Source organism: Diabrotica undecimpunctata, chromosome 2 (genome assembly GCF_040954645.1).
Source record: "Diabrotica undecimpunctata isolate CICGRU chromosome 2, icDiaUnde3, whole genome shotgun sequence".
Taxonomy (NCBI): Eukaryota; Metazoa; Arthropoda; class Insecta; order Coleoptera; family Chrysomelidae; genus Diabrotica; species Diabrotica undecimpunctata.
In genome coordinates this window covers 154,992,748-155,008,118 of record NC_092804.1, presented here as the reverse complement: position 1 = coordinate 155,008,118, position 15,371 = coordinate 154,992,748, and the positions used below count along the sequence as shown (strand labels likewise).

At 32.8% G+C, this 15,371-nt stretch overlaps 1 protein-coding gene across 1 annotated transcript in view; it reads right to left on the bottom strand.

Moving 5' to 3' along the window:
- The window catches only part of LOC140435099 (tachykinin-like peptides receptor 86C), a 951,389-nt gene that overhangs the window by 618,838 nt on the left and 317,180 nt on the right, over positions 1 to 15,371 (bottom strand). The window contains exon 4 of the mRNA XM_072523804.1: positions 11,268 to 11,379. Within this exon, the coding sequence (XP_072379905.1) occupies positions 11,268 to 11,379 (112 nt within the window). The remainder of the gene's footprint in view (positions 1 to 11,267; positions 11,380 to 15,371) is intronic.

The following is a 15,371-nucleotide window of genomic DNA, read 5'->3' as shown; positions in this document are numbered from 1 at the left end:
CTCGTTGTGCGTAACAAAAAGGAAGATTGTGATTTTATAATGCCTAAAACAACCAGTGCTTCAACTTGAATTAAACCTTATAAAGAGCTGTCTATGGATATGGGAAAAATCTACTGTTCAGTCTGTGGCAAAATTGTAAGTATCTAATATTTTCTATTAAATATCTAATATTTCATACATACAGGGTGTTTCCAAATGACACTTACAACGTTTGACTGTAGATACTTCTCGAAAAATTGAACAAAACGATATAGTTAATGAGGGGTCAAACTTATTTACTTTTCGAGATACAGGGTGTTAAAATTAAAAAAAATTAAATTCTTTTAGTTAATAACAACAATAACTTTAAAACCAATAAACGTATTTACTTGAAATTTAGTACTCGTAGGTTGTTTTTAAATGAAAAATAGCTTCCTTTAGTGAGAAAAAATTGTCCATGGTACAATACAATGGTGTGTATTTAGAAAAATTTTTCACCTTTACTTTTTTTTATGAAGTCAGCTATTCTAAAACACAATTATTTTTATTGTAATTGAATTAACAAAAAAAAAACTTTTGTTGAATTTTAAAATAAGTTATATGATGTACTAATGGTTAGTAACAAAAACTAATTTGTGGATTAATACTGCATTTAAAACACTTAGCGAGTGTTTTTTTTTCCAAACCAGTTATTTGATTAACCAAAAACACCTTGTATATTTTTATATTTTAAAGGTTGGGTTAAAATAAAGGTTTTTTTTTTTATTTATAGATAGCATGTGAGAAGAAATTTCAGATAGACCAACATGTGAGAACTGCTTCACACATTGCAAAAAAAGGAAAAATAGGAGGAAAACATCAAACTTCAATGGCTAAATGTTTCCAATCTACTTCAAAAAAATTAGATGAGCAAGAAACTTTTAATGAAGACTTGTGTCGCGCATTAGTGTCTGCAAACATACCGCTTTCAAAATTAGCAAATGTAAATTTTAGTTCGTTTCTAAAAAAAATATTGCAAACTTAATGTTCCAAGTGATCGGTCTCTAAGAAGAAATAATGTGAACGGGCTATACTCGTCGGTGTTAATTAATATTAAGGAAGAAATTGCAGATAATTATTTTTACAGGAAAGTATATTGCTCATTTATTGATTGGTGTTCTTAAAGAAGATACCTTACCAAAATCTCATCTTATTTCATGCCAGCAACTTGAGAAAACAAATGCTTTAACAATTTCGCGTTATATACAAGAAACATTAGCAACTTTTTTTCTTCCGACAACTATTCCTTCTAATAAATTACCGCTTATTTTATCGGATGCTGCTCCTTATATGGTGAAAGCAGGACAAAATTTAAAAATATTTTTCCCAGATTTAATACATGTTACTTGTGTAGCGCATGGATTAAACAGAGTTGCAGAGGAAATACGAAAAAAGTTTCCTCTTGTAAATACCATGATATCTAGTGTCAAAAAAGTATTTCTTAAATCTCCTATAAGAATTCAATTTTATAAAGAAATGCTACCTAACATTCCTCTTCCACCACAACCTATTTTAACGCGATGGGGAACATGGTTAGAAGCATCTAATTTTTATGCAGATCATTTTGTTAAAATAAAGAACATAATTGATACGTTAATAGATGAAAGTTCCCAATCTCTTTTGGATTCTAAACAAACTTTTCAGAGTAACTTGCTTCAACAAGAACTTTCATTTATAAAATCAAATTTTAGTTTTGTTCAAAAAACAATTACTCAGTTAGAATCACCAAAACTGTCATTGTTCGAAAGTACAGCATTAATAAAAGAATTTGCGTCATGTTGTCGGAACGTTAGAGGTAATATTGGAAAAGATATTTTAAAAAAATTTGAAGCTACTATGGAAAAAAATAAAGGTTACCATATTCTTTCTGAAGTAGTCAGTGTTCTAGCTGGAAATATGTCGGAAACAATTAATTTAGAACCAAATGTTTTGGTTAGTTTGAAAAATGCTCCCGTTACATCAGTTGATGTTGAACAAAATTTTTCCATATATAAATATATGTACTCAGACAGAAGCCACAAGTTTTTGTTAGAAAATTTTGAACACCACTTGGTCATTTATTGTTACCATAATTCTAAATAAGTTTATTCATACTTAAAAATGATGTAGTTACTTAAAATAAATGTAAATCTTAATGAATAGTAGGAAATATTTAGTTATGTACACTTTTTTTTTAAATAAAATTGTTACTATTTTACGATTTTTTTATTTATTTGTATGCATATTTTGTAAAATATTTGCATATTTTCGGGTAAACACGTGCATATTTATGCGCATACTTTCTACATTTTTATTTGCATATTTGCCGAAGTCTAATAATAACTATTATTAACGGTTTTTTCTACGTTTTATTCGATTTTATTATTTTTATTTTGTTTCCGTGGAAAATAAGTTTATCACACATGCATCCACACAACCACGGAACATTGGTAACCCCACGAACATTGAACAATTGGACATTGAACAGTGAACATTGGTGACCCCGTGAAGGTTAAAAAAGAATAATGTTGATAATATACTTTTGCCGTTTAAAACAGTAAATCTGAAACAGTGAAAATGCCAGATAGTGCCACAGGAGTGGATAGCATAACAGTGAAAATCCAGCCGTTCTGGGGTATCGATCCCGAAATATGGTTCCTGCAAGTAGAAAACCAATTTGCACTAGCAAAGATTACAAGTGTCGCAACAAAATTCAATTATATAGTTGCTAATCTAGAAACGGCATACATATCCAAAGTGAGAGATATTATTGTATCATCACCAGCTACAGACAGGTATGTAAAGTTAAAAAATGAATTAATTAAGAGACTCAGTGCATCGCAACAACAAAAAATTAAAAGACTACTCGAGCATGAAAAATTGGACGATCGAAGACCTTCTCAATTCTTACGACATTTAGAGTTTTTAGCAGGCATAACGGTACAAGATAATATTATAAGATCTCTGTAGTTAGGTAGACTGCCATCCTCTACATAGGCTATTTTAGCTACCCAATCAAATTCTGTTGAATGCTGTAAACAACGAATGCACTGAAAAGGGCTTAACAATCAATGTAAAAAAAACAAAATGGATGGTGATCGGAAAATTAATATCGAAGACTCAGTACTAAGATTAGATAACAAAATCCTGGAAAGGGTGGAACACTTTAGATATCTGGGTAGCTGGATTGACTGCAGGGATGAAAGTGACGAGGAAATTTCGACCAGAATAGAACTCGCACGAAAAAACTTTATTAACTGGCGTTCTGTATTATGCAACAGAAGTCTGTCGTTGACACGTCTAAGAGTATTGAAGTGCTACGTCTGGTCCACTTTGTTCTATGGATGTGAAACCTGGACAACAAAAATAAAAAATCTTAACAAATTAGAAGCGTTTGAGTTATGGTGTTACCGTGGCATGCTCAGAATCCCGTAAGCAGCACACATATCTAACGAATGCGTGCTAGAGACCATGCACAAAGAGCGAGCATTGATCAACATCATCAAAATGAGAAAGGTCCAATACTTCGGTCATATAATGAGAGGACCTAAATATCGCTTACTCCGGTTAATCATTCAGCAAAATCGAAGAAAAACGTTGGGTCGGAAGAAAACAACTGTCCTGGCTGCGTAACATTAGACAATGGACAGGTCGAACGGTCGAGGAACTGTTTCATCTAGCTGCCGACCGAGAATCATTTCATCAGCTTATCAATATGACGATAACCAATGCTTGAATACAAGCACGGCACACAAAGAAAAAGAATCAAATGCTGATTGAGACACAGTTGCCGAGCTAGCAGATACAGTTTTCGAAGCCTAGAACACAAATTTCGGAAACGGCCACTGCTTTTGAAAGCATCATCGAAAAATTAACAGTCAAATTAGCTGAAATCAAAATTCAACTAGCTGTCATCGCAACTATGCAATCACAAACTAATACATACCGTCGTAACCGCAGGACCTCAGGAGGAAGACCATACTATAGAAACAGAAGCCATAGTAGGGAACATAATAGTGACATATGTTGGTATCACTACCGTTTTGGTGATAGTGCTCAACAGTGCACACCTCCGTGCAAGCACCAGGAAAACAACGCGGGCAATCGGTAAGTGCGACATCCGATCCAAGCCCAAAGTCTCGCAAATTTTAATCGACACCGGGGCAGATTTATGCGTGTTTCCCAGAAAATATGTATGGGGCGCGCGCGAAAAGACTACGTATGAACTATACGCGGCCAATGACACTGTGATCGCAACATATGGTTATGTTAATTTGATATTCAATATCGGATGAAGGCGTGATTTTACCTGGCGTTTCGTAGTGGCGGACATATCAAAGCCTATTATAGGAGTTGATTTTTATCACATTTCGCTCTCCTAGTAGATATTGCTAACCAGTGCTTAATAGACAGTACTATAACTCTTCGAACGAAAGGACTCGTTAAAGATTGTTTCGATAGCAGCGTAAAGACAATCGCGAAAGTGTCGCGTTACCATATGCTGTTAACTCAGTTTCCGGAAATCACGCGATCCGCCGCTATTCTGAAAGACATTCAACATCAAACCAAGCACCACATCCATATAACACCAGGTCCACCCGTTTTCTCTAAGCCTCAACAATTAGCACCTGACAAATTTCAATAGGCTAAAAAAAATTCGAAAATCCTCTGCGACTAGGCATTATAAGACCATCAAAAAGTAACTGGTCGACACCAATACATATGATCCTGAAGAAAGGAGAGGAACGGAGACCCTGTGGAGATTATCGACGTCTAAACCAAAGGACTATTCCAGATCGATATTCAATTCCACACATCGAACTTCGGTCAGTCGTTAGCTGGTAAAATAATTTTCTCTACAATAGATTTAGTTAGAGCATACGAGATATCAGTAGCCACCGAATAATACCAAAAATCTCCGTTACCACACTATTTGGACTTACAAATATTTATATATGCCTTTTGGTTTAAGAAACGCAGGACAGACCTTCCAGCGTTTCATAGATGAAATTTTACGTGGTCTTGATTTCGCCTACGCCTACATCAATGACATTCTCATTGCATCAGAATCCGAAGAGCAGCATATATCGCATTTAGAAGAAATTTTCAAAAGGCTTAAGCAATTCGGTTGTGATTAATCCAGCAAAGTGTCAGTTCAGCAAAAACGAGACTAAATTTTTGGGATATACAGTGTCAGCAGCAGGACTCAAATCTTCCCAAGAAAAAGTAGCAGCTGTACAAAATTCCACTCATCCTAAAACAGTGAATGACTTGCGTAGATTTTTAGGTATGTTGAACTTCTACCAAAGATTCATACACAATGCAGCTGAGCTTCAAGCACCACTACATGATGCACTAAAAGGAAATATCAAAGGAAAAGCACCAATTGAATGGACACCACAGCGGATCCAAGCCTTTGAGGAGTGCAAAAGTAGTTTAGCCAAGCAACTTTACTGAGCCATCCTATAAACGAAGTTGATATTTCCATCCCTTTTAATGCTTCAGATTTTTGTGCTGGAGCTGTATTACAACAAAAAGCGGATACAGGTATGAAACCTTTAGCTTTCTGTTCCAAAAAATTCTCACCTAGTGAAAAGAAATATAGTGCATACGACAGAGAATTATTGGATATAATTATATTTAGCTATAAAATATTTTAGACATATGATCGAAGGCAAAGACATAACCATATACACTGATAACAAACCAATCACCTTTGTCTTTACACAGAAGCTAGACAAATGCAATCCTAGACAATTTTGATATTTAGATTTTATAGGAAAGTTTTGCACCAACATCTCTGGATTGACAAATATTGTAGCAGACGCACTATCTCGAGTCGATAGCATCAAGAAAGACATCGACATCATGTACTTAGCTCTCACACAAGAAACAGATCCAGAACTAAACATGTACTTAAGAGAGAAAACATCGATGCAATTAAAGAAAATACGGATTCCGGAACCAAACGTTAGTTTTTACTGTGACGTAGCAACATCTACAGTCAGACCATTTGTACCAAAACCACTCTGAATGGCAATTTTTAGCACCATGCATAATCTAGCACATTCTGATCACACAGCGATATGTTTGGCTTCCAATCAAATCAGATGTGAGAAAATGGACTCGAGCGTGTCTACAATGCCAAAAATCAAAAATATCGCGCCACATTGTTTCACCGACTGGAAGTTCCTACCAACTTAAAGCCGATTCGAACATGTTCACATAGACATTATAGGGATGCCGATTTCTGAAGGAAACAGATACTGTTTAACATGTGTCGCAAGCTTTCCCAATGCCCAATCAAGAAGCAGATAAAGTAGCCAGATTTTTTTTTTCTGGTTGGATAGCTCTTTTGGCACTTCCAAGCGTATCACAATGGATCAAGGTCGACAATTTGAATCACGTCTCTTTAACTCAATCTGCAAATCAACTAAAACTATCCATTTAAGACAACCGCCTATCACCCTCAAGAAAATGGCATGGTGGAAAGATTTCATCGACAATTAAAAGCAGCAATTCGATGCCATGAAAATATTAGATGGAGCGAAAGCCTACCTTCAGTGTTACTGGTCATACGAGCAGAGTGAAAAGAAGATTTAGGTACTTTATTTGCCGAACTCGTTTATGGAGAACCATTGTGTTTGCCCGGTAAATTATTGTTTTTTTTTTGCAAAGAAACATCGACGACAGTGCTCACATTTATTTAAAGACACTTCGAAACCATTTCGAAAATCTCCGTCTCAAGCAACCGTCGCAATATGGGTCCAAAAGCACTTTTATTTTCAAAGAGATGAAAACCACTACTTACGTGTTTGTCCGCCGTGACACAATCCAAAACGATTTAGATAACCGATATCACGGACCTTATCCAGTAGTTAAACGAGGAGACAAAACATTTGTCGTCCGCGTAAACGGAAAAGAATTAACAATTTCCATAGATTGAAACCTGCATATGAGGTCAACGTAAATCAAGAACCAGATAAAATAACAGTGTCCAAAGAAACAAACAACTACAACAATTTTGAGAACAGCAGACCCAAGAGACAAACGAAATTTACGGAAAGTTATCAAGTAAGTGTCAGTTAAATAATTTTTTTTTCAGTTAAAATATTTTTTTCTGTGTAACATTTTTTTTTAGTGTAAATTTTTTTTTCTCGTGTAAACATTGTCTATTCTGATATACCTATTTAATTTCCATTGTAACTATGTATGTATTATCCATATATTTTACAACTATTGCAGTTCATTGTTAAGAATTAGCTACCATGCCCTCCTAAAATCAGATGATGAATAGGCAGTCATTCATGATTAAATACTCAAGGATAAAACGATTTTCGAGTTAAAAAAATTGGATAGGATTAATTTAGAGATAAAATTGCAAGGTTGTAATAGCGGTATTTAATTTTATGTCACACCAGAATTAAGGTTAATATATTTGCACTTATGTACGATAACTCTTCCAATAAAAAGTCCAAAGTACTGTATATGAAATTTTATATTTTATAATACGACAACAAAAATTTTATTATGCAGTAGTCAATTATTAAAAGAACCAAACAAAACCAAACGTAAATTTTAAATTAAAAGTTGTTCAACCCTTTTTGTAACACAAAAAGTGAAATTTGTCATTAACATTTTTATAAAATTATCTGAATTGACAATATACTTACTATATAGTACTTTTCATTAAAATAATAAAGCCCTACCTACTACCACTGCACTTAACACCGAATTTAAAGTAATTGAAAAGACTATGATAATAATGTAGGACAAAGTTTTCTTCTGGTGGTGAAGACAATGTGATTTCAATGAAAGCAACAATGAAAATTTTTGGGAGAAGGTTACACTACTCTCCTCATCAAACGAGAGGTGACAGTTAAGATTGCCTAAACGAAATATATATCTTTTAGGGCGCCAAAGTTTAATCTTAACCTTTAACTACACGCGCTGGCGTATTTTGTACACCAGATATACTAGTTCTACCGCAAATATATTTTGAAATTTAAAGAAGTTTTTAAAGACTATAAAAAAATTTCGTTAGAATCGGCGTTTTGAGAAGATCGTAATTAGCTGTTTATTAGTTGTTGTTCCTGGTGGTGTACAAAATACGCCACGCGTGTAGTAATGTAAGTACATCTTTCAATTGTTTTTTAGTTATTATGGTGTAGCGTTTTAAATTTGGTGGAATATTTTCGTTTTTCTGTTTGCAAATGAATTTTAAAACGATCAATATATTATGGCATTTTAAGTTGAGATTCTAAATATCAAGTTTTGGTATTCAGCTGTTTTTATCTTTCGTCGTTAAAACGCAATAAACTGGAATATTTAAAAGTTGTTTCGAGTCCCCTAATATAATATTGCAAGTCAGGTATACGGTTTTTCTAAGACGTATTAACTGAGAATATTTTTTTTGTCTTTGTTTACATTAATATTCCCCTATTCTCTGTATGTATTGTGAGGTTAAAAATTTCCAGTTAACCAATTTAAAAGTAAATAATCAAGAAGTTTTTTTGTTGGTTCGTTGCTAAGAACGAGGTCAAAAAAGGGTAGATTGTTTGTTTTAAGTTTGTAGGCAAAAACTAGCTGTAAAACGTAAAGGGAAATTTATTTTGCGTTGAAATTTGTAAAATTTAAGGCATTGAGGAGTCGACATTTAAGCCCCAAGCAGAGCAGACGTGCTGCAATGAAGTGAAGCAAGAGATGCCAGAGTAGAAAGATTTTTTTTTTGTGTTATGTCTTAAGACCGGTTAAGGTGATAATACTCTCTGCAATATGGAAGTTTAGAACATAGTAATCACCATAAGATTTGTGAACCGGCACTGAAGAAATTTGGAAAATTATTATATAGGATGTCCCCGTTGTCAGCTTGCTTCCTCCACAGAAAATAATTCTATATCTCTTGATTGTTCGTCCCTGAGTATGGAAATGGTTTGCTTTGTCCCTGTTGGAGAATATGTCCAGATAGAGTCCCATAGATGTTAACAAGTTTTTTTTGAAAGTTAAGTGCTAAACAGTGAAATCAAGGTAACATTTAACATATTAATTTTAAAGTAAAGACAGACATTATTTTTGATAATTATTAATAATTGCTTTCGTTAAAATTTAAAAGGATTTTGTAATAATTAATAAATTGTAAATTTTATGGTTTAACTTAGTTGTCATTTTAATTGTTTTTTTTTTAATTTAATGCTAACATGTGACAGCTAGCTTCATTTGTTTCGATATTTATAGTATCTCCAACCCCTTTGTAAACGGAGTTTGTAAACGGACACATGTAAGTTTTTTTATTCTGTATTTGGCAATTATTTATATAGTATATTTTTTATGCCATAAATAAACGTTTTGATTTGTTTCTCTGATCCATTTTTGTATTTATTTTAGAAAATCTCCTAACCCTTGTATGTATTCTTGATTTTAGGGAAGAAGAAATTTTCTTTCTTTTTCTAGCAGGAAGTTTTCTTCGAAGCGGCATCCAAATTAAAATAGCTAGAGGTAACCTTGTCTGCCATATCTTATTTCATTTTGTCCAGGAGATTTATGTAAGTACCCTTTCATATTTTGGTAGCTACCCCAATCTCAACCCCTTGTCGTTCACTTAATCCACGACCCCAGCTCTCCAACAACCAACTGTCGTTCGCATAGTAGCGTTTATTTTGCTTGCCCTATCTTCGCCCCCATAGTTTCTGTCCCCTATTTCTACCCCCATAATCTTGCCCTATGGTAGGTAAAATATAATTCGTTACAATGGCACAAAATATATTTTCGTTATAAACAATTCTTTTCTAATGTAGATAAAAAATTTTATTAGTAAATTTATTTTTCAGGGATCAGATTTGTTAGAAATCTCAATCGACTGATAAAGAATTCCAAGCATTCGCTGATGCATTATTTTGAGAAGAAGAAGAAAAAGTCATTTGGAGAAATTCTGATACTTTGGACGAACAAGTTATTTTTAACGAAGGACCCAGTTCTGTTTTGAATGAATACTTCTGAATGAAGTTCAGAAGATTTCTATAAAGGCAAGGATGGAACAAAATGGTATAAGTATTTTTTGAAAAGTAAGTTTGGTAAAACTAACAAAACGAATATTTTAAAAGTACTTTCTGGACCCAAAGAGTACACTTAAGATATTACAAATGAGGCAAGTGCTTTCGCACAACTATTTGCTGATGACATTATTGAAAATATTGTGGTATGTACCAGTATGCAAATAGAAAAGTGGGCCCGAATTACATTCGCGAAAGAGACGCCAGAAATACAACCAAATTTGAAATTATGGCAACGGTAGGACTTTTGTCTTTAACTGTTGCCTATAAAAAGGCAGAGAAGCCATATAATAACGTTGCGTTTTACTAAAGACCTATATCTTTATGTTCTTGTATACTATAAAGATATTTTGTTCTTGTATACTATAAAGACCGATTTTTGATTAACCTCTAGAGAGGTTAATTAATCGGCTTAAACACTGGCTTAAGTCCGAAGATATCCTTCCCAAATCCCAATATGATTTCGGAAATTAAGGTCTACATAAGATGCTCTCTCTTCACCAGTTTGATCTGTACAGGTCAATTTCGCAAATGAAGCGTCACCAGTTGAAACATTTACAGATGTTATATATGTATTTGATAACATAAATTTAGATTTTTTTATGGCAAATTGTTATATCTTGGAATGGAAAGGTTAAAATGTATCTACGAATATATAACTGTAAATTTAGATTATAAAAAGGCTTAGGTAACAAAATAAAATGTTGTAAATATTTCATACGAAAAAAAAAAAAAGATTTACGAAAATTACAAAATTACAAAAAAAGAATAATAAAAAGAAAAAAAAAGTATAAAAAGCCAGAGGTTTTGGCATTGGTCTATACCGAGTAACTAAAATTTAACTAATTTTAATTTGGTGATCCGATTGAAACACTTAATTTGTAACATTATATTGAACTTATCCTCCCACTAATAATTTATTGTCAGTTCCTAGTTAATGGAATAATAAAAAAGTCCTCTTATATACTTGTTTTTTTATAATAAAATACAAAATTTAGTTTTTATTTTAGACCTCCCTGGGATTCTACTCTACTACATCACTAAAGGGTAAGCAAAATCATAATATAAAGTCTTGTAAAAATCACTTTTTCAAATTAGATGAAATTGTTCTGATTTAATTGGAAAATAATTAAATTGATTACATATTAAATAAATTGGAAAATTAAACTCTATTATGGTCCACATCACAGCAATTTAAAAAATAATACAGAATTGCCTTACCTTTGTAACATATAAATGAAGTTAAAGATGCAATTGAAGGTGGTTAGCAGGAGATCAGCTGTACTAAGGTTAACGAGGAAGTAATTTGTTACCGTCCTCATCCTCCGGTGAGCTGAAACAAAGGGAGAAGTCAGTATCAAAGTGAATCTCTGTCTGTTATTGGGGGCGCTTTGAAAGTAAGGAATCATCATATTGTTATTAGACTGATTGGTTCGTTAAAATTTCGAGGAAATTCTGTACAGCATCATGATATAATCTCCGGAAAATAAATCGATATGATTTTTGCAGACAAGAGACACTATTTTTTTTTATTAGTTACATAAAGTACCTTGTACAGGCACAGAACAACTATATCAAATAACGAAAACAAATAATAATTACATCGCTTTCACTAATGTCTATTAGGGTAACCTTTCACGGCTGGCGCTTAGAATCTGGTATAGGTTTATACTCATGTTAAAACTAGCTGACTCTGTGAACTTCGTACCGTCTTAGAATTAAATAATGTATCTAAAAAAATTAACAGAAAATAAAATCAAAGAAAACACCTAAGTATATGCATGAAAACAGTTGAATCAATTTAATGCTTTCTAATAAAAATGTTCTTATTTTTTTGCGTTAAATAAATAAACAGCGTTGACGGTTTTCCGACACGCGAATAATTCGCCCATGCGCGAAACATGGAAACTGTAAGTTATTTCCGCAAATTTCCAACGGTTGGATTTTTGATTTGTTTATGGTCATTGCAGAAGCCAAAAGCACGAATAATTGTAAACGTTTAAAATCAAATAGTTTGAAATCACCAGTTTACGCGGTATCAAGACATCCGATTCTTTGTATTTTTTCTTGACCATCGTTGTCGCAATGGCATTATTCATTAACCGTTTTACAATTAGACTTGTTCCATTACAGAGTCGAGGTTGATTAATAAAGACGCAGCATAATGACAACTGGTAATAAACTTTTAATCTGTGTTTCCAGAGATCTGAGCTGGAACCACTGTTCACCAACTACAGGTCATGTTAAGACCAAAGAGGGTTTAATTTTGAACCCACTTTGGCCTCTTCAGTCTGGAAAGAGTGGGAAGTAGAAAGTTTTCAAACTTCGGCAAGGTACTTCCTGAGTTCTGCGCCCAAATTGGCTTTGCCATTATTCAAATAATTTTTAGGAACTTGAATACGTGAGTGTAGCATGGCACAGTAGAGGGTTTTGTAATATCTTAATGCATCTCTTTTGAAGGCTAGTTACAAAAGTTTTTGGTATAGCCTTTGGGCTGCACTATGTTTTTGAGGGAGGTTTTTTAACGACCTTTCTATTGTGGACACAAGGTGGATTACAAGGCTAGCAATGGTGTACTGAAAACCTGAGATCTCCTTTATGACTTGATCGAAAGGCAATAAAATGCTTACAATTTGATTGACTAATTCTATGTCTGCACCAGAAATCATTGTCAGTGCTTTTTTAATTGAGGAATCTGCCAATGCAGCTATGTAAGGGGACATTATTGCAAACCTGTGGAGCATATAATAGTAGGTAGAATTTCATCTAGTTGATATGAATTGTACCAAAAGTTTTCCCATAAATTTGTTCCATTAACATGTTGTTACGTCTAGCAAAAAGTGACGATGACGATTTACATCCTCTATGCCATCTGTAACAACTGAATAAATTATGTATGCATATAAAAAATGCAGATTTTGCCCTCTTCGATCAACTTACTCACTCCAACCAACATATTTGTTCCATCATCTGTACAGGCGCCAGATAGATGAAGAATTCTTCGTAGAACTCTTTTATGGTTTTTCAGATATAATTCCCAGTATGATTTTCACGAAGGCGTCGAACCTCAAACATCATTACCTCAAGATTGTTATTTTCTTAAGGATCTGTTCTCCGGTTTTTCACCGGTTATTAATTTAAAAAGAAAAAACCGGTTATAACTATGACAAACAAACAACCGAAAAAACCGATCATTACGTAGCAAAAAACCGGTTTTAGGTTATTCCTAACTGGTAGGTAGGTTTTTCCCACCCCTACCCCGTACAGGTATAAAAAATAGATTATTACGATTAAGTATCAAACCTACATCAAATTTTTTATAAAAATCGGTCTCGAAGAAGAGAAGTATGGCAACTAACTCTTTGTCACTAATATGACAATTAAAAATAGTAATATTACGGTGAAAATTAAGGGATGTGTGTATTTTTTGAGAACCGGTATATTTAGTGTGGTATGGTTTTTGCCCAATACATTAATACTGACATTTGTTTTGTTAATCCTAGTTTCTTTTGTTAGTCATAGTGTGGCGCCATCTTTTAGTTATATTGCCATTTAATGAGAGAAAAACTGTTTGTGAAACTGTGTGAAAAAATTGTACGAAAAGACTTCAAGTCTTTTCGTACAATTTTTTGAAAATTATCTTTTAAACAAACCTTCTCCTAATAATTGCAAACACAACAAAAAAAGCATTATCTAATTTAATGCGGTTGTTCTGAAGGGATGCACGTACAAACATTTCGGCGATTCATGTTTATTCATATAGATAGATGTTTTGTCCACTGATTTCGTAAAATTAAAAAAAAATAAAAAAAAAAAAAAAAAATACGCAAAGTTATGTACATGTTTGCCGTAAATAAACGATGATAGGTATTATAAAATATTTATAATTATGTGGTAGATATTGTTATAAAATTAAAAATTGGCTTTGTTGTAAAATACAATTTGTTGTGTGAAAATCGAACCTGTTGTGTCAGAAAAAAACTCAACATGTTCCAATATCATAAAGAACAACTTTGCAGTTTATTTAGGGTAAAAATGTATTTCCTTGCGTTACTAAATCAACAGAGAACCTTTTTAATAAAAAAGGAGTTTTTAAATCAAACAGAATAAACAAATTTTAAATTTAACTTCCGTTTTTTATAGTTTACGCCATATACATGAAATCTGTTTTTAACAACTTGCTTTTGTACGAAATAATAACATCGTTAATTTGTCAGTATAAATGAAAACCTAACGAGAACCTTTCTTAGATTACTTAAATTCTCTACTTGTTAATTCCAACGAAAAGTCAATTAAACTTTGAAAAACAAAAACCCGAACTCATTGCCTCTTGCTCAGGGCAGCTTAGTACCCTAATGAAATACAAGGAATTTTGTTTTACTCCTACGCTATTACAAACAATTTCAATATTGCGCAGTTTTCTAAGCTGCCTAATAACTAAGAGGTAGATTTATTAAAATAGTATACAGATATAATTATGCAGTAATTAATACAAATAATAAAGCATGTAAGTTCTTGAACTGCTATAAATAGTCAAAGTCAAAAAATACAGCCAATACTTATATCGTTAAAAAATACTATAAAACTAAATGTAGACTGGCTGGGCATAATCAAATAAAATTATATAAATAATAAAAAATTGGAACATCAAGATGTCGAAAAAACTGAGATGAAGCGATAATACAGTGAATTAATTTTAGCATTACGTACTGTGTACATATTATGTATACATGTATACTGTATCCAGAAATTTAGTGTCTCATTATAAAAGTTATTTTAATAACGGCTGTAAAACTGAATAATCCCTTGTAAATAATCTATTGTTGTATAATTATCACAGCTACCAAAGCTGCCAGGACCGGCATAATAGCCAAGCATAGCACGACTGTATATAGGTATATATAATCAGATCAAATATTATCATTCAAGCATAATGTCAAAAAACTCTTTTTATAAACATAATTATAAACACAAATTTCCCATAATTATTGTTATTAATCATTATTTTAAGTCTCAACGAAGAAAATGTTTTGTGTGTGTTTTGTGTTTTATTGGCACTAGTTTTCACACTGGCCAGTCAATTTCATAATGATTTTTTTAGACTATAACTTATCACTAACTCAGGGGAGTACTGTGTAGTATCTGTGTTAAGTAAATGTCTTGTTACTTTAGTAAAGTCGACTTCATTGTCTTTACAAAGAGACGCTAATTGTATCTGAACGTCTGAGGTCCCTTCGGTGAGTACCGATTTACTCGTTTTAAAAGGTTCATATTTATTTATGTTGACTTGTTATGTTTGTTTTTCGTTTCATGTCTGAAAAAGTT